The sequence below is a fragment of the Anolis carolinensis genome, chromosome 6, assembly GCF_035594765.1.
Source record: "Anolis carolinensis isolate JA03-04 chromosome 6, rAnoCar3.1.pri, whole genome shotgun sequence".
In the NCBI taxonomy this organism is placed as follows: Eukaryota; Metazoa; Chordata; class Lepidosauria; order Squamata; family Dactyloidae; genus Anolis; species Anolis carolinensis.
The window spans coordinates 117,984,001-118,010,582 of record NC_085846.1 but is presented as its reverse complement, the minus strand read 5'-3'; the positions used below and the strand labels follow the sequence as shown (position 1 = coordinate 118,010,582).

The window sequence follows — 26,582 nt, the reverse complement described above, 5'->3', positions numbered from 1 at the left end:
TATCCTGACATGATGGGTTGCAGTACAACAGGCTAGACAACTATAAACAGAGAGACATACGTGCTGTCACTGGTATTAGGGAAATATTTAGTGTGTGTGTTTACCTTTGTGTTGCCTCTCAACTTAGGTATGGTGACCCCAAGAATTTCATTGGGTTTTCTTAGGCCAAGGAGTCCTCAGAAGTAAAATTGCTAGTGCCTTCCTCTAAAATAGGGCATTTGTCAGGCTCCCATCCAAGTCCTCACCATGGCTGGTTCTGCTTAGCTTCTGAGAGTTGACAGGATGTAGGGTAGGCCTGGGTAAACTTCAGCCCACCAGGTGTTTTGGACTTCAGTTCCCACAATTCCTAAAAACCATCATGAAGGGGCCACTACGGATCTTACAGTCTTCCATGGTCCTCCCTAATCCTTTATGAAGCCATCCATGTTGGAAGCCAATACTGCTTTCTTGTGGTTCTGCTCTCCCTCTGGAAAAGCCACTTCAAATCAACACTAAATAATAAAAAATAAACACAGTTTTATTTTTATTGAATGCCACCAGGTTCTAACAGTATAAAGGCCAAGAGGAAAAACTTATTGCCACCCCCTTTCCCCACAGTATGCATAGTTTATTGACAAAAGTGTTTTAAAGATGTTTTTAAAGATGTTTTTAAGATGTTAGATTTTAGCCTGTTCTTGTAAGCCGCCCTGAGCCCTAGGGGAATGGCGGCATATAAGTTTGAATAATAAATAAAAATGCTTTCACGGCTGAAATTTCCAGGGTGATGTGTGGTTTCCAAGCTGTATGGCCATGTCATAGCAGCAATTTCTCCTGACATTTCACCTGCATTTGTAGCTGGTTGAGCTGCAGTCCACCAACATCTGGAAGGCCAAAGCTTTGTAGACAGACAGCCTACAGGAGAGAGGGTTAGTATGTAGTTGATGGTGCCGTCCGTAGATGCAGGTGAAATGTCAGGAGAAAATGGTGCTAGAACACGACCATATAGCTCGGAAACCACACAACACCCCCATGCATGGTTTGATACATCTTGGCTGGGGCATTGGTCATCCAAAAAGGTCACTTGCTCAGGGTTTTGGAGGGAGGAGCCTTGTGGTGTTGGGAAGGGAGGGGGCACTTCCTGAGGCATGATGCCTTGCAGGCAAGGGGGAGGGATCTGAGCGCAAAGGAGGGACCGGGGGTGTTTCCTGGGATTTTATTCTTGATCTGCTGCTTACTCACGGCTCCTGACTCAGAGCCTTTTAACCAGATCGCTTGCCTTCTCTCCAAGGAGTGGCAAAGCACACCTCCACCTTCTAGATGCTGAGCTTCAAATTATATTTGAAAACTCACCCACCCACACCACCTTCCTTTCTACAATGACGTGAGGATATGATGCCATCCCATCCCACCTCCTTAGTTATTTGTTGTCCGAGTATAATGACCTTCCATGTGTAGCGTCTTGGTGGTGGATACGTGGACTGTGGAGCCCTATTCCTGACCCGCATGTTCTTCCACAGTGAGGACATCGGTTTCCAGGTGGAAGGCGGTTCCGGTCAGGGTTGGCTTGACACGCCTTTCTCTTGGCATATTTTTCTCTCTCACCTTTCATTCGTGCCTCTTCAAATTCCACAGCACTGCTGGTCACAGCTGACCTCCAGCTAGAGTGCTCAAGGGCCAGTGTTTCCTAGTTTTCTCTCAGTGTCTATGCCACAGTTTTTAAGGTTAGCTTTAAGCCCATATCTCCATCTCTTTTCCTGTCCACCAACGTTCTGTTTCCCGTTCTTGAGTTGGGAGTACAGTAACTGCTTTGGGAGACGGTGATCGGGCATTTGAACAATGTGGCCAGTCCAGTGGAGTTGATGGTGTAGGAGCATTGCTTCAATACTGGTGGTCTTTGCTTCTGCCAGCACACTGACATTTGTGCACCTGTCTTCCCAAGAGATTTGTAGGATTTTTCGGAGGCAATGTTGATGGAATCGTTCCAGGAGTTGAGAGTGATGTCTGTAGATGGTACATTTTTCACAGGCGTAGAGCAGGGTTGGGAGGACAATAGCTTTATATTCAAGCACTTTGGTATCCCTACTGATGTCTCAAACACACCCTGCTTCATTTGTAAGAATGCTGCATTCGCAAAGCTCAGGCGATCTTGTATTTCAGTGTCAATGCTGACTATTGTGGAGAAGTGGCTGCCAAGGGAGCTGAAATGGACAGCATTTTCTAATGTTACACCATTAAGCTGTATTCCTAGCATTGCAGAGGGATTGGCTGGTGCCTTTTGCTGAAAGAGCACTTTGGTTTTCTCGATGTTTAACAAGAGGCCGAGCATCTTGTATGCTTCTGCAAAGGTGTTTAGAGTAGTTTGTAGGTCTTCTGAATGCACATAGACTATGTTATCATCAGCATATTGGAGTTCTATAACAGATGTTGTGACATTGGTTTTGGCTTTCAGTCTGCTGAGGTTAAATAGTTTGCCATCTGTCTGATAGGTGATGAAGTATCATAGCAATGAAGATGGAAAATAAGGTTGTGGCAATAACACATTCCTGTTTGATGCCTGATTCCACCTTAAAACGGGTCACTTTGGGAGCCGTTGCTGTCCAAGACTGTTGCCAAAGTCTCTAGTTGGCATTACAAAATGAAAGCCTTTAGGTAAAAATATTCCAGGCCTTTGGGGAATTCTCTTATATAAGCTTCACTAAAACGAATGTCAGAAAGAACACCTGTTATAATTTTCCTTTAATCTCAGTTGGATTGGATAGGAAGCATTGTAATGGATTTTCCTTTGGTTTCCTGCCCAAACCAGGTAATATAATTTCACAGTCTCTTCTTCCATTGGGTAATGGTTTAGGTAGGTCTCAGGATGTGATCCTGTAGATCCAGAGACTCTGAAAACAGTGTGTTATAACAGTCAGCCTTCCAAGTTCAGTGGGGTTGGGGCAGGCATGGGCAAACTTGGGCCCTCCAGGTGTTTTGGACTCCAACTCCCACCATTCCTAACAGCCTCAGGCCCCTTCCTTTCTCCCCCCAGCCGCTTAAGCGGCTGGGGGGAGAAAGGAAAGGGCCTGAGGCTGTTAGGAATGGTGGGAGTTGGAGTCCAAAACACCTGGAGGGCCCAAGTTTGCCCAGGTGAGGCAGGCCCCTTCCTTTTCCCCCTCAGCCGTCTGTTAAGCAAAGGAGCTGAGTCACAGTCTGATGACAGACGGACGGCAGCGTGGAGGAAGTCAATAAGGAAGTGAGGTGGATTTGCTGATTCTTATCTGGTTTTTATAGAAGATGAGAGCATGCAAGGAAGAAAATCACGAGGCAGCAGAGATAGAAATAAAAAAGCATGGGAACCAAGTAGCATCAACAACAAATAATCAGACTCGGAGTGTATGGTGTTTAAAGCCTTTGATCATGCCCTAAATCTGGCATTTCTTGAATTTTTTACATGCCGTTAAGTAATCCAATGTACACGTTGAGTATGTCCCTTTTCCAAAATATTCCAAGAATGAAAAATAACCCCATGGGTGGTTGAGATAGTGATGTCTTTGATTTCTGGTGGTCCAATGTACAGAAACTTTGTTTCATGCCTCAAATTATTAGAAATATTATTTATTATTTATTTACATCATTTATATTCCGCCCTTCTCACCCCGAAGGGGACTCAGGGCGGATCACATTACACATATTAGGCAAACATTCAATGCCTTTTTAACACAGGACAAAGACGAACAACATAGCTCCGAGCGGGCCTCGAACTTATGACCTCCTGGTCAGTGACTCATTGCTCTCCCGTCTGCGCCACAGCCCCGGGCATTTGGTTTAAACTGATCTCCAGGTTATTTGTGTAAGGTACACCTGAAACGTGTTAGATATCATATCCAAAATACCTCATGGTGTATGTGCAAATATGTCAAAATCTAGAAAAAATACCCAAAAATGGAACATTTCTGGTCCCAATCGTATTGGATAAGAGATACTCAGCCTGTTCCATTCAACTGAAGTGCGCTGCATTGTCAGGTCCAGCCTCTCTCTGGACTTGTAAAGATGCCAAAATGGGCATTTAAAGATATTTAATAGCAGAAGGTTATTGCTATACATGACAAGGGCAGCAAGAATGATCTCTGCACGAAGATGGAAAGACTCAATGATTCCGACACAAGACGATTTGCTTATGAAAATAAGTGAACTTGCAGAAATGGATAAACTTACTATGTTAATCCAGGACAGTTCCGAACCCGCCTACCTTTGTGATCACATCCCCCCCTATGAACCTGCACGATCTCTTTATTCTTTGGGGGAGGCTTGTGGGGACGAGTGAGAGGGCCTTCTCCGTGGTGGCCCCTTGGCTCTGGAACTCGCTCCCCAGGGACATTAGGCAAGCACCCACTCTGTCAGCCTTTTAGGAAAAGTTTAAAAACTTGGCTTTTCCAGTGTGCTTTTGAAGAATGAATAATTAATCCCCATGACAGGTCCCGTCTCCATGTCAATTGTCTATCTGATGCACTTTATCCGTCCCTCAGTTGAAAATAACTTCATTGTCTATCCCACCCCAAGTCTTACACTAAATGCAGTACTTTATCTATCTACCTCACCCATGGGGTTTATAATTTTCACTCCTCGTACTTTGGCTCAGCTCACCCCCATTTAATCCTGTTTTGCTTTTATACTATGTTTTATTATGTTATTGCTACTACAGTAGAGTCTCACTTATCCAACACTCACTTATCCAACATTCTGGATTATCCAACACATTTTTGTAGTCGAGGTTTTCAATACATTGTGATATTTTGGTGCTAAATTCGTAAATACAGTAATTACAACATAACATTACTGTGTATTGATCTACTTTTTCTGTCAAATATGTTGTGTAAAATGATGTTTTGGTGCTTCATTTGTAAAATCATAACCTAATTTGATGTTTAATAGGCTTTTCCTTAATCCCTCCTTATTATCCAACATATTCGCTTATCCAATGTTCTTCCAGCCCATTTATGTTGGATAAGTGAGACTCTACTGTATTTGACTGTTTTATTATGTTACTATGTTAGTATTTTTATCTGGTGATGATGCATGTCATGTATGTATTTTATTTTGTTTTATTGTAATTGCCTGGGCTTGGCCCCATGTTAGCCACCACAAGTCCCTTTGGGATACAAAAATAAAATTATTATTATTATTATTATTATTATTATTAGGAGAAATCTCTAACCAACTTTAAGAAAGACAGGGTCCCATTCATTGTGTTCCTTCAGCAAAGATAGAGTCAGACTTCTTATCACTGTTTTTTTGGACTAGAAGAGTGTTATTATTACGTGGGGAAAGGATGTATCAGTGGTTTATTTTTCATTTAATGAGTGTAGAATATTGAAAGGCTATAACCATCAAAAGGTCCCAGGTTCAAATCCCGGGAGCTGAATGAGCGCCCGCTGTTAGCCCCAGCTCCTGCCAACCTAGCAGTTCGAAAACATGCCAATGTGAGTAGATCAATAGGTACCGCTCCGGCGGGAAGGTAATGGTGGTGCATGCAGTCATGCCGGCCACATGACCTGGAAGTGTCTATGGACAACGCCGGCTCTTTGGCTGAGAAATGGAGATGAGCACCAACCCCCAGAGTCGGTCACGACTGGACGTAACGTCAGGGAAAATCTGTACCTTTACCTATAACCATCAAACAGAGAATGTAAATCTCTTTTAAGACCATAACGTGCCATGGAGGCTAGAGAGAGGGCTCGGGAGCTGTAGTTCCTCAAAGTAGCCTTTCCTTGCTCTGGGCTAGCAGGTGGCATGGAGTCATTTCCATTAAGCTTGGCCTGTCATTGAGTTTCTTCCTTTCAGAGGCAGGTTGGGCTGACGGTGACTAGGCCATGCTCTGCTCTTCCCATTTGCCTTTTGAGCTCAGTTCTCGTCCCTTAAGCCACCTTCCTGGCTAATTGCCACCTCAGCACTCAAGCCTTCAATGGGAGGCACAATAGGCTTTTCTTAATCCCAAAGAATCTGATCAGGGGAGAGAAAATGGCATCATTGCCTCAGGCCAGGCTTGCCATCTCTGGGAAGTGGATCAGCCTAATTAACTGATGTATATTCCTAACAGGTTGTTAAGAATTGTGGGAGTTGAAGTCCAAAAAACCTGGAGAGAGGGCCGAAGTTTGCCCATGCCTGACATAACATGCATACCTCGAGCTGTGGCACAGGCTGGAGAGCAGCTGCAATTAATCATTGCAATGAATCACTCTGACCGGGAGGTCATGAGTTCGAGGCCCGCTTGGAGCCATGTTTGTCTTGTCTTTGTTCTATGTTAAAAGGCATTGAATGTTTGCCTATATGTGTCATGTGATCCGCCCTGAGTCCCCTTCGGGGTGAGAAGGGCGGAATATAAATGCTGTAATAAATAAATAATACCTGTGGAGGACATACATTCCATAAATAAATACAATGTACATGCCTTTCAATCCATTTGCTTGCCATTCCACACTCAAGCGGAGCAATGGCCAGAATAAAGACTTATCTGGGTTTCAATTCATTTTTGGGTCACAGAGAGGCCTGTCTCCCCTCCCAGTGCTATCTCCCACCCTTTCCCACTTTGCAGTATTGTTGTGTGATGTTGTAGGCCAGGTTGTTGTGAGGATAAAACCTCAGGCTGCAGTGTACAGATTAAATTTCCTATTCTGCTGATGACCCCTTCCTATTGGATCTGCTTAGTTTGGGGCAGAAGCAGCTTGCCTCCTGGGCTTCCCTTTGGAAGCAGAAAAGAAGGCCAATGGCTGGCATCTGGTTTTGTGGCACAGCTTTGTGGAAGTGGGTACTGTGGACCTGGTAGCCTGCTTAGTGCCAGTTGGAATCCTTTTTTGGGCTCTCTTTTTTGGTCTTTTGTCAGAATGGATCATTAAACACCCATGAGCTAAAGTATGTCTCTGACAGATGAGAGCTCACGAAAAGTGAGATAAGAGGCCGAGGGCTAGAAAAAGACTTCTTATATTTCTGATTTTTTATAATCTGATTCTGTAAGCCACACAAGAGAGAAAAGCAGAGTATTGTTTATTATTATTATTGTTATTATTGTTATTATTATTAAGCCTTTTTTCTCTGATGGGGGAAGAACAGTCTCTTTGGCAGTCTTCTATCCTAAGATGCCAGAACCTGACTTGACATATAACTGTGTTTATATGAATTGTTGTATTTTTACAGTATTCTTATTTTATTTTAGTGGTGGTTTTGTTTTAATGGATTGTCTCTTTTCTGTCTATTGGACTTTCTGTCCCGTATGTAAGCTGCCTCGAGTCCCTTTGGGGAGATGGTGGCGGGGTACAAAAATAAATAGTTATTATTATTCTTTCCCTGAAATCCAGATTTTGCAGCAACAGGGTGACCACATTCTCTCTTTCTCTTCCTTTCAGTTTGTCCTGAAGAACTATGGTGAGAATCCAGAGAACTACAATGAAGAGCTGAAGAAGCTGGAGCAGCTGAGGCAGGTGAGGGCCTTTCCCGTTCCTCATGGAGATGGCACTTAGGGTGGGTTTGGCATTATTATCGTCAGCATCTTCATTACAGGCCTTCAGTCCCAAGTGACGTAAGGCTTTTAAAGTCATAGTGAGCGATTGTAATGAAGTTAAAAAAATATGGAGCACGCTGTACTACTTCCCAAACAAATGCTGTTCTGACCCTTCTGTTTGGTGTGGTTCCTCTGGATAATTGCCAGCGACATCAGTGGTCTTGAGGTCATTGCAGGAGTGTGTGCATGTCTTTTCCTCTTTCCAAAAGTCTCCTCATGGGAATGTTTTCCTGCCACTTTCCTTTCCCCTTGCAGAATGCTGTTAATGTGCCCAGGGATTTTGAAGGCTGCAGCATCCTGCGCAAGTACTTTGGGCAGTTACACTACCTGCAGAGCCGCATCCCCATGGGGGCTGAGCATGAGGCGGCCGTCCCCATCACCTGGTAAGATGGCTGGGCTGGCGGAAGGGGGCTTGTTGTGACCCCAAAGGCCATGGAAGCAAGATTGAGGCTCCTCGGTCCCTTCACCAGGAGGGGGAATACTTTCGCAGTGCCACAAGCACACACCAGTGGTGCATCTCTTCTACAGAGAAAAGATGCACCACTGGGGAAAGGGTTTACGTGAGAAAGTTAGTATTAATCATATTATTATTATATTTATTTATACCCCGCTTTATCTCCTCAAAGGGGACTCAAAGCGGCTTGACATAAAAGTGTTAGTATGCAATTTAAAAATACAAATTGCAACCATTAATCGAATACTGTACTGCTGTTTTATCTACAGCAATTGCTGTGTTTTATTGTTTTTACTAGGGAGTACTGTGAATTTATGATTCAGTCCGAGTCCTTCTGGGAGATGGTGGCAGGATATAAATAATGTTTATTATTATTATTATTATTATTATTATTATTATTATTATTATTATTATTATTTAAATAGAATTAAACACAAACCACTGAAAATCACAGTTGAAATCCATCAAAACATATTCAAAGTTCACAATCATAACTTCATTTATATCCCACCCACCCCCCCACCCCCAAAGACTGGGACTCTGGATAGCTTGCACAGTTAAATGATTGCAATTAAAAATATGCAATGAAACCTGATTAAACAATTAACTATATGGCATATTTTTAATTGCAGTCATTTAACTGTGCAACCTATCCATAGTCCCAGTCTTGGAGGGGGGGGAGTGGGATATAAATGAAGTTATGATTGTGAACTTTGAATATGTTTTGAAGTTCTCTCCAGCCTCTGTAACACCCCTCTCTGTTTACAGGACTGAGATCTTCTCTGGAAAAGCGGTTACTCACGAAGACATCAAGTATGAACAGGCCTGCATCCTCTACAATCTAGGTAATAGCCCTTTTCCTTTTGGCTTTCTGGGCTTGGATGGTTGGCTGTATCTTTGGTTCTGATGGCTTTAAGAAGATGAAACCCAGATGGCTTTTTGTGTGTCAGGAGCAACTTGAGAAACTGCAAGCGATCCAGATTGCTTGTAGGCTGTAGTAGCTCAACCTGGCAGGAAGTGTTTCAGCTGTGGTGGCTCAAAGTGTGTTTCTCTATATTATTCATGGGCAAACTTGGGTCCTCCAGGTGTTTTGGACTTCAACTCCCACAATTCCTAACAGACGGTAGGCTGTTAGGAATTGTGGGAGTTGAAGTCCAAAACACCTGGAGGGCCCAAGTTTGCCTATGTCTGCTTTAAATAATTTTTAGTTACTTACAGGACATTTTAAGAGAGGATTTGTGTGTGTTGTTGTTAAACAGTCAGCCAACCCACTAGGTCAAATGCGAGTCAGTATATCTGCCTCCTTTGCTTGCGTTTGTGCTAATCTTGTGACTTGTGCTGATCCGTCCAAGAATGGATTGTGGAATAAATCCTTCTCAAAGGCTCCTCAGTTCACGCCTTGATGGGTGGTGATAGTGCAGTGGAAGAGCCATCGTATGGCTGGCCTTGTGCTTTCCAGGTCTTTTGTCTTTTGGGGCCAGGCTCTGGGTGAGTTGACTTGCCAGATGATTTTAGTGCTGCGGCAATGCAGTGGATTCATCCAGAGCAGGGGTCCCCAAACTAAGGCCCGGGGGCCGGATGCGGCCCTCCGAGGTCATTTACCTGGCCCCCGCCCTCAGTTTTATAATATAATATATTGTATATACATATAATATTGATAATAATATTATAATGTAATACAATATAACACTAATAATAATACCATATAATAATATTAATTATATATTCTATATTACATATAATATTACTAATAATATTACAGTATAGTGGTATAGTTCAATATAGTAATATATAATGCTAATATTGTGCTATGCTAATAATATAATATATTGTATGTACATATAATTTGTAAGCCACTCTGAGTCCCCTTTGGAGTGAGAAAAGTGTGATACAAATGTAGTAAATAAATTCAGTAAATAAATAAATACGTTTTAGACTTAGGCTCGCCCAAAGTCTGAAATGACTTGAAGGCACACAACGACAACAACAACAACAATCCTAATTAACTTGACTATCTCATTGGCCAGAAGCAGGAGCACAGTTCCCATTGAAATCCTGATAAATGTATGTTGGGTTAAAATTGTTTTTATTTTTAAATATTGTATTGTTTTTTTCATTGTTCTTGTTTTTGCACTACAAATAAGACATGTGCAGTGTGCATCGGAATTCATTTGTATTTTTTTTCCAAATGATAATCCGGCCCCTCAACAGTCTGAAGGATTGTGGACCGGCCCTCGGATTAAAAAGTTTGAGGACCCCTGATCCAGAGCTTGAGATTGACCCTTGATGCATCCCTCTAAAATAACATCCCTGTTCTGGGAAGCATCAGAAGGAAGAACATGCATGAGCAGCTGCCACCTGAGATGTTTGCTTGTGTCCACTCTAACTCCCTGACTTAGGGCCCTGACTCAGGCATAGGCCACACAGGTTCTACCGGCTTTTAGAAATTGTGGGAGTTGAAGTCCAAAACACTTGGAGGGCCGAAGTTGGCCCATGCCTGCCCTAGAATGTTGTCCCAAAACAAAACAAAGCAAAAATAAACAAATGGTTGTCGAAGGCTTTCATGGCCGGAATCACTGGGTTGCTGTGAGTCTTTTGGGCTGTATGGCTGTATGACTGTATGGCTGAGGATACCTGCCACAGATGTGGGCAAAACGTCAGGAGAGAAAGCTTCAGGAATATGGCCATACAGCCCGAAATACTCACAGTAACCCAAACAAATGGTTGTTTGTGTATCTTTCCATTGTGAGTCTGGTGGGACCCCGTCTTTTATCCTTGCTTGTTTTTCTCTTCCCAAAGGTGCCTTGCATTCCATGCTGGGGGCCATGGATAAAAGGGTTTCAGAGGAGGTAAGACTTTGATATCTTCTATTGTGTCAGGTAAAGAGAGCTGCAGGTGGGCAGTCGTAATGGGTCAGGTGGTAGTGAGGGGATATTTTCCAGTTCTTGGGAGACTCTGGAAATGTCATGACGTGCCATAATTGCCCGCTAAAAAGAGAATGAAGGACAGAGGACCCCTTTGAGGCCTCGTTCCTCCTTCCCTCACCCTCCTCTTGTGTCCCACAGGGCATGAAGGTCTCCTGCACACATTTCCAGTGCGCGGCCGGAGCATTCACGTACCTTCGGGACCATTTCCCTCATTCCTACAGCGTCGACATGAGCCACCAGATCCTTAACCTGAACATCAACCTCATGCTGGTAAGAATGGAAGGGACTGCATTTCTGTGAATCGTCCCCAAGGCCTTTTCCAATGTGTCCCCTTGTAGAAAAGTAGTATTAACATTATCGTTCTCCTCCTCCTCTCCTTCCTCTGCCTTCCTCCCCATAGGGCCAAGCCCAGGAGTGCCTCCTTGAGAAGTCAATGCTGGACAACCGGAAGAGCTTCCTGGTGGCCAGGATTAGCGCTCAGGTGAACAACATGGATAGAAATTGGGACAAGACTGACAAATGAGAGACAGGTCTTATCCCTAAAGTCTGCGCCAGCTTAATCCCAGGGCAAAGTCTAGCTAATGGGATGGAAAAAATGACATCTGTCCACTTTTGTAGATGCTCTCCAAATGCTAAATTGCAACTCCCAGCCAGCACAGTGGAAGGCGAGCGTTGCTGGGAGTTGCAAGTCCAGCAACATCTCTGGTGAGGTACAGGATGAAACAGGAAGGCTCTGCCCATTTGTTCTTCCTTCCTTGGTCCCCCCCCCCCAGTACCTTCCACAGAAAGCAATAATCGATGCATTCCTAATCTTATTCTGCTTCTCCCCGCAAGGTGGTGGATTACTACAAAGAGGCCTGCCGGGCTTTGGAAAACTCCGAGACGGCCTCTTTGCTGGGGAAGATCCAGAAGGATTGGAAGAAGTTGGTCCAAATGAAGATCTACTACTTTGCTGCTGTGGCCCATGTGAGTATCACAAAAGTACAAGAGGGTTCCCCTGTCCACTGAGACCCATATGAATCGTCAGGTGACCCTTTAGTCCCGAAATGGGTAAAGGTCGGCTCTCCCCCCAGGTGTTTAGGGCTTCAACTCCCACAATTCCTAACAGTTGTGGAAGTTGAAGTCCAAAACACTTGGAGTGCCCAAGTTTGCCTATGCCTGTGATATGCAGACCCGAGCTGTGAGATACTGCTGTCTGTGGTCCCGTGAACACTTTCTGGCTACCCTCTTTGCCAGCCATGCTCATTCTCTTCTGTTTCCTTGCAGTTGCACATGGGGAAGCAAGCGGAGGAGCAGCAGAAGTATGGTGAGAGGGTGAGTTAAAGCAGAGAGACTCCTGAAAGTCAGGCTCTGGGTTAGGAGCTGGTCACCCAGTTTGTGGATCTCAACTGATGCCCTACGTGGACATGGATGACCATCTGTTGTTGCGGGGACTGTTTGTGCTTTTCCTACATAGCAGGGGGTTTGACTAGATGGCCCATGAGGTCTCCAGCTCTATGATTCTATGTCTTTTTGGGTCTTTTGCCACCCTGGGGATTCTGATTTGCAATAGGGCTAACTCTGTGGGCTAACTCTTTTGAGATGAACACAGAATCTCCTCACTGGAGGATTGGGCGCAGTGCTGTAAGGCCTTTGCTTGTCTAAATCTTAGGATCATACTTGAGGGACCGTACCACTTTCTACCAACCCACTCGAGCTCTGAGATCCTCAGGAGAGGTCCCTTCTCTCGGCACGGTTGGTGGGAACAAGGCACGGTTGGTGGGAACAAGGCACGGTTGGTGGGAACAAGAGGGAGGGAGGGCCTTTTCGGTGGTGGCCCTAATGAGGCACGATCGACCACCTCCTGACTGGCCTTTTGTTCGCAAATTAAAACCTTTCTGTGGAGCCAGGCCTTCCCAGTTGAATGGTAACAGGCACTGCCAGTCTGATAAATATTTCGATAATATTTGATAAATAAGTTCAGTGGCCGGAGGTTATGGATATCTTTAAATGTTGCTTGCTGTAAGTTTTTAAATAGTTTTATTTGATATGTTAAATTGGGTTTTTATATCGGGATATGATGTTTTAACTGATTATGTATTGTGATCGGATGTATTTGTATGAATTCTATGTGTTGTACGCTGCTTTGAATCTCACCCACGGGAGAAAGCGGAATAGAAAGGAATAAATTATCATCATCATCATATAGTAGAGTCTCGATCATCCAACATAAACGGGCTGGCAGAACATTGGATAAGCGAAAATGTTGGATAATATGGAGGGATTAAGAAAAAAGCCTATTAAACATCAAATTACATTATGATTTTACAAATTAAGCACCAAAACATCATGTTTCACAACAAATTGACAGAAAAAGCAGTTCAATACACAGTCATGTTATGTAGTAATTACTGTATTTACGAATTTAGCACCAAAACATTGCAACATTTACTACAAAAACATTGATTACTAAAAGGCCAACTGCCTTGGATAATATAGAACATTGGATAAGTGAAGCTTGGATAAGTGAGACTCTACTGTAGTTGGAAGGGAACCCCGTGGGCCATCCAGTCCAACCCCCTCCTGCCATAATAAAGGAATGTGCAATCTGATCCCTCTTGACAGATGGCCATACAGACTGGTTAAAAACCCCCAGAGAAGGAGGCTCTACCAGCAGCACATTTATCTGCAAATAGCTCTATCTGGCAGGAAGTTTCTCCTAATGTTTAGGTGGAACCACTTTTCCTGCAATTAGAATCCATGGCTGCCATGGTTAGCCCATGCTCCCCCTCTATTCTATTCTGCCTTGGTCAGACCACTTTACCTGGAATCCCACTGTGTCCAATTCTGGGCACCACAATTGAAGGGAGAAGTTGACTCTAAGCTGGAATGTGTCCAGAGAAGGGCGAATAAAATGATCAAGGGTCTGGAGAACAAGCCCTATGAGGAGTGGCTTAAAGAACTGGGCATGTTTGGCCTGCAGAAGAGAAGACGGAGAGAAGACATAAAACAATCGTTCCTTCTCCCCCTCAATGTGATTTCCTTTTAAATATTTAAATACGGCTCCTCTCATGTCCATTACCCTCAGCCTTCTTTCCTCAAGCTAAACATCAGCATCTCCCTAAGCTATTCGAAACCTACAACCATTTTGATAGCCCCTCAAGCCTGTCAGTATCTTTCTTAAATTATATGGGTCCCAGAACCGAACACGACTTTATTCCAGTTGAGGTCTTGATCAAAGTGGAATACAATGGGACTCTGACTTTCCTTGACCTGGACACGATTGCCATTTGCAGGTCGTCTACTTCCAGAGTGCCCTGGACAAGCTCAACGAAGCCATCAAACTGGCCAAGGTAACCGCTCTTTCCACCTTTATTCCACCTTTATAGTTATTTTTTATTTATTAAAATCCCCTCCCCAAAATATAAAAAAATGCTGGATCATGTACAATGAAAATTATTTTGAACAGTTTAAAACAATGCAAAAAGACTAAAAGCATATTAAGCCATTTGACCCTCAGGACAGATTGAAGGGTGTTTGAAACAATTTAAAAACAGTTGGACGAGAATAATCAGGTCTCCAACACTAGTAACCAGCCATGTTTTCACTTGGCACTGGAGCAACAGCAACGCGCTTCACAGAGGACGTATTATTTTGCTATATCTCTTAATATATGTCTTTTAATAAAGACATTGACCCAGAGCTCTCAGAGTCACCCATGCTTTTCTAACAGGTTCCCCTTTGTATTTTCCACCCATGGATTTGTGTTGATTAGGAAATGGGATGACAAAGGCTTCACCCTGTGTGTTCCTTCTTGCAGGGCCAGCCTGAAACGGTGCAGGAGGCCCTGAGGTTCACCATGGACGTCATTGGCGGGAAGTAAGTGTGTGCTTGATCATACCCTTTCTACCCTCAAATTAATTTGCATTAAGACAATCTGTGTAAAAGGAAGCAAGGGTGGGAAGCACGAGACCCTAGAGGTTGTTGGACTGCATGTTCCAGCAGCATTAACTGGTGTAGCCAGTGGTAAGGAGTGCTAGGAGCTGCAGTTCAGTAGCATTGGGAAGCGAGCCTGCTTTTCATGGATCACAGAATCATCCCTGATGTAGCAAGATATCAGTTTGCAGTCTTCCTGTTACTTTTAGACTTTGAAAGTGTTTTCAAATCCATCTAGAACAGTTTGCAGAGACTGGAATATTCTCACTGGAATATTCTCAGTGCAGTGTGTGTGTGTGTGTATGTATATGTGTATATGTATATGTGTATATGTATATGTGTGTGTGTGTGTATGTATATATATATGTACACACACACACACACACACATACACACACACACACACACTAGCTGTGCCCGGCCACGCGTTGCTGTGGCTAGGACTTAATTTTTCTTTTCTTTTTGTTGTATGAACGTAGAGGCGTGGATGAGAGGTTGTGCTGCCAATTTTTGAGGTTGTGGGGCATTTAGTTTTGTTGTTTTGTCCGCTGCCCTGATGCCATCACTCTTTTATATATATAGATATAGCATTGCATACATAAATAATTTTAAAACTGATAAAATAAAGGGATCACGAGTAGCTAAATAGTTTTAGACCAAAAGCGGGCAATAGTGACCGCATTGTCTGTAGCTTTAAATTATTGTCTGTAGCTTTAAACAACTCTTTCTCACATACATATGTGGAGTTGTTCCATAGTCACCCAAGCTGAAGGATTACTCCAGGTTGCGCCCTTTTGCCAGGTTGTCTTTTGATCTGCCCACTCTGCTCCTGAGTGTTCAGGGACTTCCAAGTTGCCCATTCTGGGTTTTCCCCGGAGGAAGGAAGACCCTCGTGAAGGGGCCATCCAGTTGGGATTGCCAGGTTTAGCTGCCCAGAGGGATGCTCTTGCTGTTGCTGGAGGAACATTAAAAGGAGTGGTGGTTCTTGTGAAGCTTTTCCTTAATTTGAGTCTATTAAGTGGAGGCTGATAGCTATGCAGAGAATGGCTTTCACAGTGTTCAACCTTATTTCACAGTTAGCAGCAACTTCCCGTTGCATGTCGGGGAGGGGGTGATGCCAGCGAACTTGTAGAGCTTATCAACAGGTGTAGGTTTAAGGCATCCTGTGATTATTCTGCATGTTTTGTTCAGTGCTATGTTCACCTGCTTCGCATGGGCAGACTTGTGCCAGACAGGGCAGGCATATTTGGCAGTTGAGTAAGACAAGGCCAGGGCGAATGTTCATATTATTTTTGGGTCAGCACCCTACCAGCTGTTAGGAATTGTGGGAGTTGAAGTCCAAAACACCTGGAGGGAGGGCCCAAGTTTGCCTATGCCTGGCCTAGTTTCTTTCTTTCCCTCAAACCAATGCTTTTCTTGCCTTTGGCTGCCCTTCAGGTACAACTCTGCCAAAAAGGACAACGACTTCATCTACCACGAAGCTGTCCCTGCCCTGGACACCTTGCAGTCCGTGAAAGGTAAAGCAAAGACAATGCAGTCGCTACATAAGTAAACAGCAGCCCAAGTGAGGTGATGTTCAGAATCAGCAGAGCAGTCCCTCTCTTGTCTGTTTTTATATCGGCATATCTAAAGCTCTGAACCACAGACATTGTGAACCTTTTGAAAATCATAGACTCATCCAATCATAGAGTTGGAAGAGACCTCCAAGGGCCATCCAGTCTAACCCCCTTCAGCCAGGCACACTATCAAAGCCCTCAAAATAGATAATTTAAGAGCAAACCAAAGAAATATTGCTTACGATGCCAGTCTTTTGCCTCTTGATATTGTCAAAAGACCACTCGGCCATCTTAAACCTGTCATGGAGGCACTTGCACCTTTTCCCTTCAGAGCTGCCTGAGGCCATAAGTATTGGGAAAACCAGGAACCTTCACAGGCTTTTGGAAGCATGATTAATTGGCGCTCATATTATTTGGTATAATCATAACCTTTTGGAAAGGCATGGCCTTGTCAGAGATCATAACCTTTTTGTAAAGTATGATCTTCCTGAGTCAACCTTCTCCGTAGTGGTTAATATCTACTAGTATTCATGTGAGGCAAATTAGGTTTCTCAGTTGTTAGACTGATATCCCTGGTTATCTCGTTGGACTGTTAGGAACAAAGATATACCAATGCATAAAATATATAGCAGATCTTCAGAAGTGTTGTTTCAGTTACCTAAAAACGAACATTTATTCTTCCATAAATATATATTGGTTTCAAATCATGCTCTCAAGAGAACAAAAAATAAGTAGTCTTCATTACAAGTTAACATTGTTGATTTACTTACAAACGTCATATATTTAGCATACAGGTACATTGCTTATTGGTTTCATGTTAACTGAATTATACTCAAAACCATACTATAATGTACAATGCTTCTGCTGTAAAGAGACTCATACTCTGACATCTCACTGCAGCGTACTGACTATACTCCTGCTCTAACTGATATCAACAGACTTCACAGACTTCTAACTTCCAACTGACTCAAACCTCAACTGACTTAACTGACTCCAACTGACTTCTGATTCAGACGCATTCTAAAATGGATTCTCACTCTGAACATTCTAAGATCTGGGTCACATGGTCTGTAGTCCCTCCCACAACCTCTAACAACTTAGAGTTAAGGGAAAATACACACCGATACACACATACAATATAGTCAGCAGTCTCAATTATAAATGCATAACAAATAACTAGTATAAGAGGCTAATAGAAGGTTGCTATTTCCCACAATAGTTTATTTTATTTATTTACAGCATTTATATTCCGCCCTTCTTTCTCACCCCGAAGGGGACTCAGGGTGGATCACATTACACATATAGGCAAACATTCAATGCCTTTTAACATAGAACAAAGACAAACAAACATGGGCTCCGAGCGGGCCTCGAACTCATGACCTCCTGGTCAGAGTGATTCATTGCAGTTAATTGCAGCTGGCTTGCTCTCCCGGCTGCGCCACAGCCCAGGCCTCCTGATGTTTCCAATGCGCCAGTTAAAGCCTCCCTGGGAGTCCCTCCTTAGCCCCACTTTCTTTCTCTCTCTCTCCCGCAGGTGCCCCCCTGGTGAAGGCCCTCCCGGTCAACCCCACGGACCCCGCCGTGACCGGCCCCGATATTTTTGCCAAGCTGGTCCCCATGGCTGCCCACGAAGCATCCTCCCTTTACAGGTGAGCAGCCACTTCCTTTGCGTTCTGCGAACCTGTCTGGCCTTTCCATTTCTCGTGATGGTGTTTGAGAGCAAACAGAATCAAGGGTGATTCAAGGATGGAGGGTATTATTTACTTATTTACAGTATTTATATTCCTCCCTTCTCACCCCAAAGGGGACTCAGGGCGGATCACAGAACATACATATGTGTCAAACATTCAATGCCGTTTATACACAGACATGACAGACACTTGATCAAGGGTAGAGGTATATAGGCTTTTCCCATCTTCGGCTTCTTGGAGGCTCGTGCTCGGTTCTGGCCATAGGTGGTGCTGTTGTTCCATTTCCCTGCCGAAGAGCTCTGTCCATAACTTTCTCCTTTTTCACTGAACCACCGGCATTTTTCTGGCATTATGGGTGCCTTAATGCCTCCTCACTTTTAAGCAGTCCCTATTTATCTACTCACATTTTGCTTTTGAACCGCGAGGTTGCAGAAGCTGGGCTAAAGTTCAGGGGCTCACCTTGACCCGGGCTTCATACTACCATATCAACCTTTCAACCGAAAAGATTTATTGCAGCTGGTGGTTTAACCTGCTGTGCTAAAGCCCGGCTAGGAAGGCATTCGGCCGAGATTCTCCAAGGCTGCCAGCGTGTGGCTTTTCTGTAAATCACCTCACTTTTCTTTTGAAACAGGAAATGTGGGGAACTCATCTGAACCTCAAATAAGTGAAAGGGAACAAAGTGCCCTGAAATGTCCAGTTTCTCCTAAAGCTGGGAAATAATATTAATAATACTATAATGTAATACAATATAATAATAATACATTATTGTAATTGTATATTTATATTACATGTAATATTACTAATATTGCAGTATAGTGGTATAGTACAATATACAATAGAGTCTCACTTATCCAACATTAATGGGCCGGCAGAACATTGGATAAGCGAATATGTTGGATAATAAGGAGGAATTAAGGAAAATCCTATTAAACATCAAATTACATTATGATTTTACAAATTAAGCACCAAAACATCATGTTTTACAACAAATTGACAGAAAAAGCAGTTCAATACACAGTCATGTTATGTTGTAATTTCTGTATTTACGAATTTAAGACCAAAACATCACAATGTATTGAAAACATTGACTACAAAAACATTGACTACTAAAAGGCAGATTGCATTGGATAATCCAGAATGCTGGATAAATGATGTTGGATAAGTGAGACTCTACTGTAGTAATATATAATGCTTCTATTCTGCTATGCTAATAATATAATATATTGTATGTAAATATAACTTGTAAGCCACCCTGAGTCCCCTTCGGGGTGAGAAGGGCGGGATATAAATGTCACTAATAAATAATAATAAATAATTAATGGCAAACACTGTCCTCCATGCTAAGATCTAGAGATTTGGTCATGTGTGTGTGTGGGGGGGGGGGGGGGGGAGTTGATTGTTTTTGGATCACCCAAAGGTTCTCTTAGATTCCCCATGGAAATTTATTTATTTTATTTTATTTATTTATTTCAAATATTTCTATTCCGCCCTTCTCACCCGGAGGGACTCAGGGCGGCGTACAATTGGCAACAATTCGATGCCGATACATCATTAAAAACAACAACATATAAAAAATACAACCAATTAAATACAGTATAAAATATAAAACATAAAACGTGTTTAAAATCCGTTCGTCCAATATCCTCCAACTTTATCCATATAACAATCTGGGTCGTCTTTATCATTTATTCATTAAAAGCCTGGGCACAAAGCCATGTTTTTAAGGCTTTTCTAAAACTCAAAAGGGTTGGGGCTTGCCGTATATCTCTGGGGAGGGTGTTCCATAGCCGGGGAGCCACCACCGAGAAGGCCCTGTCCCTCGTTCCCACCAGCCGCGCCTGTGAGGCAGGCGGGACTGAGAGCAGGGCCTCTCCAGATGACCTCAGGGATCTTCCTGGCTCATAGGAGGAGATACGTTCGGACAAGTAGATTGGGCCAGAACCGTTTAAGGCTTTATAGGTCAAAACCAGCACTTTGAATTGGGCTCGGTAGCATATCGGCAACCAGTGGAGCTGGCTTAACAAGGGGGTGGTACGCTCCCTGTAAGCCGCCCCAGTTATTAGTCTGGCTGCCGCCCGTTGTACTAGTTGGAGCTTCCGGGCCGTCTTCAGAGGCAACCCCACGTAGAGAGCGTTGCAGTAGTCCAAACGGGATGTAACCAGAGCGTGGACCACCGTGGCCAAGTCAGACCTCCCAAGGAACGGGCGCAGCTGGCGCACAAGTCTTAGTTGTGCGAAGGCTCCCCTGGCCACCCCCGAGACCTGGGGTTCCAGGCTCAGCGATGAGTCCAGGAGAACCCCCAGACTGCGAACCTGCGTCTTCAGGGGGAGTGCGACCCCGTCCAGCACAGGCTGTAACCCTATTCCCTGTTCAGCCCTGCGACTGACCAGGAGGACCTCTGTCTTGTCTGGATTAAGTTTCAATTTGTTCGCCCTCATCCAGTCCGATACAGCGGCCAGACACCGCTTCAGGACCTGGACAGCCTCCTTAGTGACAGGTGGGAAGGAGTGACAGAGCTGGACATCATCTGCGTACAGATGACACCTCACCCCGAAACTCCGGATGATCTCTCCCAGTGGCTTCATGTAGATGTTAAACAACATGGGGGACAGTACTGAACCCTGCGGGACCCCACAAGTCAATGGTTGTGGGGCCGAGCAGGTGTCCCCCAAGGACACCATCTGGGACCGACCTTCCAGGAAGGACCGGAGCCACTGCAAAACAGTGCCTCCGAGACCCATCCCGGCAAGGCGCCCCAGAAGGATACCGTGATCGACAGTATCGAAGGCCGCTGAGAGGTCCAGCAGAACCAGCAGGGACACACTCCCCCTGTCCAGCTCGCGGCGTAGATCATCGACTAAGGCGACCAAGGCTGTCTCGGTACCATGCCCCGGCCTGAAGCCAGACTGTGCCGGATCCAGATAATCGGTATCTACCAAGAATGCCTGGAGTTGTGCGGCCACCACACGTTCCACGACCTTGCCCAAAAAGGGGAGATTGGAAATAGGCCGATAGTTCTCCAATTGAGTGGGGTCCAGTGATGGCTTCTTCAACAGCGGTTTGATCACAGCCAATTTCAGGCTCGCTGGAAATATGCCTTCCCGAAGGGAGGCATTCACCACCACCTTCACCCACTCGGCCAACCCCCCTCTGGCTTCTCTCACCAGCCAGGATGGGCAGGGGTCTAGGATGCATGTGGTAGACCTCACCTCTCCAAGCACCTTGTCCACGTCCACAGGCTGAGCCAATTGAAACGAATCCATCAAAATGGGACAAGCAGGTGCTCTTGCTACATCCTCGGAGACTGCCGTTAATATGGTGTCAAAGCTAGAACAGATCAAAGCGACTTTGTCCGCAAAGAACTGAGCAAATGCTTCACAGCGGGCTGCCGAGTTGTCAGGGATCCCGTCTTGGGGGGCGGGATATAACAAACCTCTGACAACTCGGAACAGCTCCGCCGGACGGTTCTTTGCGGACGCAATATTAGCTGCAAAGAAAACATTCTTTGCAGTATCTATTGCCGTGGCATATGCCCTGAGATAGAGACATAGCCGTGTTCGGTTTGGCTCGCTCGGCTTCGAACGCCACACACCCTCTAGTCCCCTCTTCTTTCGCTTCATCACTGCCAGCTCCTCAGTGAACCAAGGAGATGGTTTAGCTCGGGTACTCGAAAGGGGACGTTCCGGAGCGATGGTGTCTATTGCCCTAGTCACCTCCTTGTTCCAGAGGGCGACCAGAGCATCAACAGAATCACCAGCCAAGGTGGCGGGAAATTCCCCAAGAGCCATCAGGAATCCATCCGGATCCATAAGCCTCCTGGGGCGGACCATTTTGGGTCCTCCACCCCTGCGGAGGTTGGGGGGCGCAGTGATTCTAAACCTGATCAGGTGATGGTTGGTCCATGGCAAAGGAGCGATGGTGAGCTCCTCCACACCGCCACCTTCCTCCCCTCCCTGGCAGAAAACCAAGTCAAGTGTGTGCCCCACTCTGTGGGTAGGGCCAGATACTAGTTGGGACAGCCCCATGGTTGCCATGGCGGCCATGAAGTCCTGAGCTGCACCAGAAGGAGTGGTCTCGGCATGGACATTGAAGTCCCCCAGCACAATGAGTCGTTGGGACTCCAGCGCCAGGCCAGAGACCATCCCTGCTAGCTCAGGCAGGGAGACTGTAGTGCAGCGGGGTGGTCAGTACACTAGCAGAATCCCTAAACTGTCCCGGCCCCTGGATACAGGGTCTTCCCAGGCCTGTTGCAGAGGGGAAGGCAGATTTCCGGCTCCCGGGGGTTGCTCTCCCTTGCTTTATAGTCAGGAAGAACCCACTTTGGAGACCTTAGGAGTCAGTGCCATGCCAACTTCTGAAGGAGGAGACACTGATGTTAAGGAGTGCTGGTCTCTGAATCATGTGCAGGCGTTTGGTGGTGAGGTTCCACTTAGCCAAAGGGAAGCCTTATCCTCCTGGTTCAGGAACGCCTTCCCTTCAGTTCTTGCCTTGACGCTTCTGTGCTTCCTCTTCTTTTTGTTCCAGTGAGGAGAAGGCCAAGCTGCTGAGGGAAGTCATGGCCAAGATTGAGGCGAAAAACGAAGTCCTTGAGTACGTATGGTCCCAGAAAGGATGGATAGGGTTCAATGTTGTTCAATGTTCAATTGTTCAATGTTCATCATCTGTATATTAATACAATAAGAATGTGGGTGGGTGGGGGGAGAAGAGCAATACCAAAGTTGGGTAGAGCCACTAAAGGGTGATATAATGGGGAGACAAGGAAGGGAATTGTATGGTCCTTGTGGGTGTCAATAGGAAGGCCATGAGTCTTGTTTGGCTGGGAGTGAATCTCTCCAATGTAACACTATGTAACATTTGAAAGTGTTATTTCCTGTTTAATTGTGCGATCCTTATTTTGAAAGTCACTAAGAAATAAAACCTGGAAAGCCCTCTCTTAACACTTCCTGCCTTCTTCATAATCAAAAACTCTTCTCTGGGAGTGGATTTCAAAAGGGTTTTTTCATCCTCGAAGCAGACTGGGCCCTGCCATGGCTTCCCTCTCTTTGTAGGCAGTTCATGGACTCCCTGCAGCTGGATCCGGAGACCGTCGACAACCTGGACATGTACAACCACATTCCGCCGGTCTTGATGGAGAAATGCGCGGCCCTGAGTGTGCGCCCAGAGACCGTGAAGAACCTGGTCCAGTCCATGCAGGGTAAGCAGGTGCTGAGTAAATGTGGGGTCATCAGAAAGTGCCATAAATAGGTCTCCCAAGTAGAATGATTTCTTTTGCCCCTGGATGCAATCCCCGTGCTTTAAAACAGATGCATAATAATGGGGTTTTTACTTCACCACCACCAAAGGCCTCCTGTAACAACAACAACGGCAACAATAATAATGATAATAATAATAATATCTTTATTTCTATCCCGCTTTTTCCCTCACGGGACCCAAAGTAGCTTATAACATATTTAAACTGTGTAAACAACAATCCAAATACAGGCATATTTCTTATTAAAATTCAGTCATAGATAGGATGTAGTTCCTCTTTCTTTGTTGAGTACACAGAGTCTCATTCTCAATCAATAGTCCATAGTCCTTAGGTATAGTTGTACTCACTGAAGTCCCTAAGTCATACTTCTCTACTGAAGTTCAAACAGTAACATGCATCCACCACCACTGAGGTGTAAAGCAGACATTCATCCACTTCCACGGAGGTGGATAGCAGATACTGAGTATAAAATGGAGTCCTGAGTCTGAACATGCTCAGTACAATCACATGTTTATAACCCCTCCAGCACCAAAGAGGTACAGTATAGCTGGCAACTCAACATACACTTAGAATACAGGTTATTAATATATACAGTAGAGTCTCACTTATCCAAGATAAACGGGCCGGCAGAACATTGGATAAGCGAAAATCTTGGATAATAAGGAGAGATTAAGAAAAAAGCCTATTAAACATAAAATTACATTATGATTTTATAAATTAAGCACCAAAACATCATGTTTTACAAGAAATTGACAGAAAAAGCAGTTCAATACACAGTAATGTTATGTAGTAATTATTGTATTTACAAATTTAGCACCAAAACATTGCAACATTTACTACAAAAACATTGACTACTAAAAGGCAGACTGCCTTGGATAATACAGAACCTTGGATAAGTGAAGCTTGGATAAGTGAGACTCTACTATATATATTATCAAATAAATAGTAAAAGGCTTGAGGGGTTGCTATTTCTAACAGAACATTAAAACAAAATTAAATATCATTGGTATTATAAAAATTCAGTTAAAATTCATAAAAACACATTCAAAACTCAAAACCTCATCACGCCCTGACTTGATCTTAAAAATCTTCTTTAAAAAGCCTGCCTGAATAAAAAGGTTTATAGCTGTATAGGCAAATATTGTGTGTGTATTTCTGGCAATTCTACATTTGTGTCCTTGCACAACCAAAGGATTGGCAGAAATACATACGTGGTGCCTCAAGTAAACTTGGCAGGATTAAGTGTTTGACACCTGTCCGATCCCACCTTGCTTTGCTTCCTCTTTGATGCTCTTCTCTCTCCCGCCAGTCCTCTCGGGAGTCTTTACAGACGTGGAGGCCTCTCTGCGGGAAATCAAGGACCTTCTGGACGAAGACGAGGCCCAGGAGCAGAAGCAACGGGAGACATTGGGCAAGACCGCCGCTCCACAGCAGCAGGACTCCCCTCCGGCCACTGCACCCTCCTCCTCCTCTTCGGGGCTGGCCGAAGTGGCCAAGGAGTGGGCCAAGTACATGGAGGTGCACGAGAAGGCCAGCTTCACCAACACGGAGCTGCACAAGGCCATGAACCTGCACATCAGCAACCTGCGGCTGCTCAGCGGGCCCTTGGAGCAAGTGAGGGCGGCCCTGCCCAGCCCCAGCCTGACCGAAGGTGAGAGTCAGGACACAGTCTTTCCCTTTTGGCCCTGCTCTCGGCTGGAGCCTGACCAGCCCCGTCTCGCCCTGCAGAGGACCAGCAGGTGATGCAGAACCTGAAGCGGATCCTGTCCAAAGTGCAGGAGATGAAGGACCAGCGGGTCTCCTTAGAGCAGCAGCTGCGCGAGATGATCCAGAAGGACGACATCACCACCTCCCTGGTCACCACCGACCGGTCCGAGATGAAGGTCAGGCACCGAGGCTTTCTGGGCATGGGCAAACCTCAGCCCTCCGGGTGTTTTGGACTGCAACTCCCACAATTCCTAACAGCCGGTAGGCTGTTAGGAATTGTGGGAGTTGCAGTCCAAAACACCTGGAGGGCCAAAGTTGGCCCACATCTTATTTATATTGTGAACTGCCTTGGGTCTCATACAGGAAGGAAGGCAGGATATAAAGTAAACAAGACACACACACTTATTGTATATACTCGAGTCCGAGATGAAGGTCAGGCACCGTGGCTTTCTGGGCATGGGCAAACCTCAGCCCTCCGGGTGTTTTGGACTGCAACTCCCACAATTCCTAACAGCCGGTAGGCTGTTAGGAATTGTGGGAGTTGCAGTCCAAAACACCTGGAGGGCCAAAGTTGGCCCACATCTTATTTATATTGTGAACTGCCTTGGGTCTCATACAGGAAGGAAGGCAGGATATAAAGTAAACAAGACACACACACTTATTGTATATACTCGAGTCCGAGATGAAGGTCAGGCACCGTGGCTTTCTGGGCATGGGCAAACCTCAGCCCTCCGGGTGTTTTGGACTGCAACTCCCACAATTCCTAACAGCCGGTAGGCTGTTAGGAATTGTGGGAGTTGCAGTCCAAAACACCTGGAGGGCCAAAGTTGGCCCACATCTTATTTATATTGTGAACTGCCTTGGGTCTCATACAGGAAGGAAGGCAGGATATAAAGTAAACAAGACACACACACTTATTGTATATACTCGAGTATAAGCCTAGTTTTTCAGCTCTCTTTTTAAGACTGAAAAAGCCCCCCTCGGCTTATACTTGGGTGAGGGTCCTGGTTGGTTTATATTTGGGTCAGCTTATACTCGAGAATATATAGTACATTTATTATCTTTCTCTATTATTATTGGTATTATTACATTTATTATTTTTCTCTTATTTTTTTTATTTATTTCCAATATTTGTATCCCGCCCTTCTCACCTGTAGGGATTCAGGGCGGCTTACAACACGGGCACAATTAGGTGCCTATACAAAATCAATCTACATAAAATCAGTTAAAATTATTAAATACAGTATAAAATTACAGTATATAAATTTAAAACATACATATGCTCAGATCCGTTCGTCCCAAAACCTCATGCTTTATCCATAAGTCAGTCCGTATCATGTTGTTGTTGTTGTTGTTGTTGTTACTATTACATTTATTTTACTCTATTTTTATTTTTATTATTAATACATTTATTATTTCTCTGATCTTATTATTATTGTTGCATTTATTATTTTACTCTATTTATTATTACTTGTATTATTTTCCTGTATTTATTATTATTACATGTATTATTTTACTCTGTTATTATTAAAAGGATATATAAGCACATTTACATTGAAGAAGATGAG

General features: G+C 44.5%; 1 protein-coding gene across 1 annotated transcript in view; it reads left to right on the top strand.

Moving 5' to 3' along the window:
* ptpn23 (protein tyrosine phosphatase non-receptor type 23) overlaps positions 1–26,582 on the top strand; it is a 51,122-nt gene that overhangs the window by 7,048 nt on the left and 17,492 nt on the right. Inside the window, exons 2-17 of the mRNA XM_062984406.1 lie at positions 7,359–7,433; positions 7,769–7,896; positions 8,736–8,812; positions 10,767–10,816; positions 11,033–11,164; positions 11,295–11,375; positions 11,729–11,860; positions 12,161–12,208; positions 14,170–14,226; positions 14,694–14,752; positions 16,247–16,326; positions 17,900–18,014; positions 22,581–22,646; positions 23,105–23,250; positions 24,617–24,958; positions 25,036–25,190. Of these exons, the coding sequence (XP_062840476.1) occupies positions 7,359–7,433; positions 7,769–7,896; positions 8,736–8,812; positions 10,767–10,816; positions 11,033–11,164; positions 11,295–11,375; positions 11,729–11,860; positions 12,161–12,208; positions 14,170–14,226; positions 14,694–14,752; positions 16,247–16,326; positions 17,900–18,014; positions 22,581–22,646; positions 23,105–23,250; positions 24,617–24,958; positions 25,036–25,190 (1,743 nt within the window). The remainder of the gene's footprint in view (positions 1–7,358; positions 7,434–7,768; positions 7,897–8,735; positions 8,813–10,766; positions 10,817–11,032; positions 11,165–11,294; positions 11,376–11,728; positions 11,861–12,160; positions 12,209–14,169; positions 14,227–14,693; positions 14,753–16,246; positions 16,327–17,899; positions 18,015–22,580; positions 22,647–23,104; positions 23,251–24,616; positions 24,959–25,035; positions 25,191–26,582) is intronic.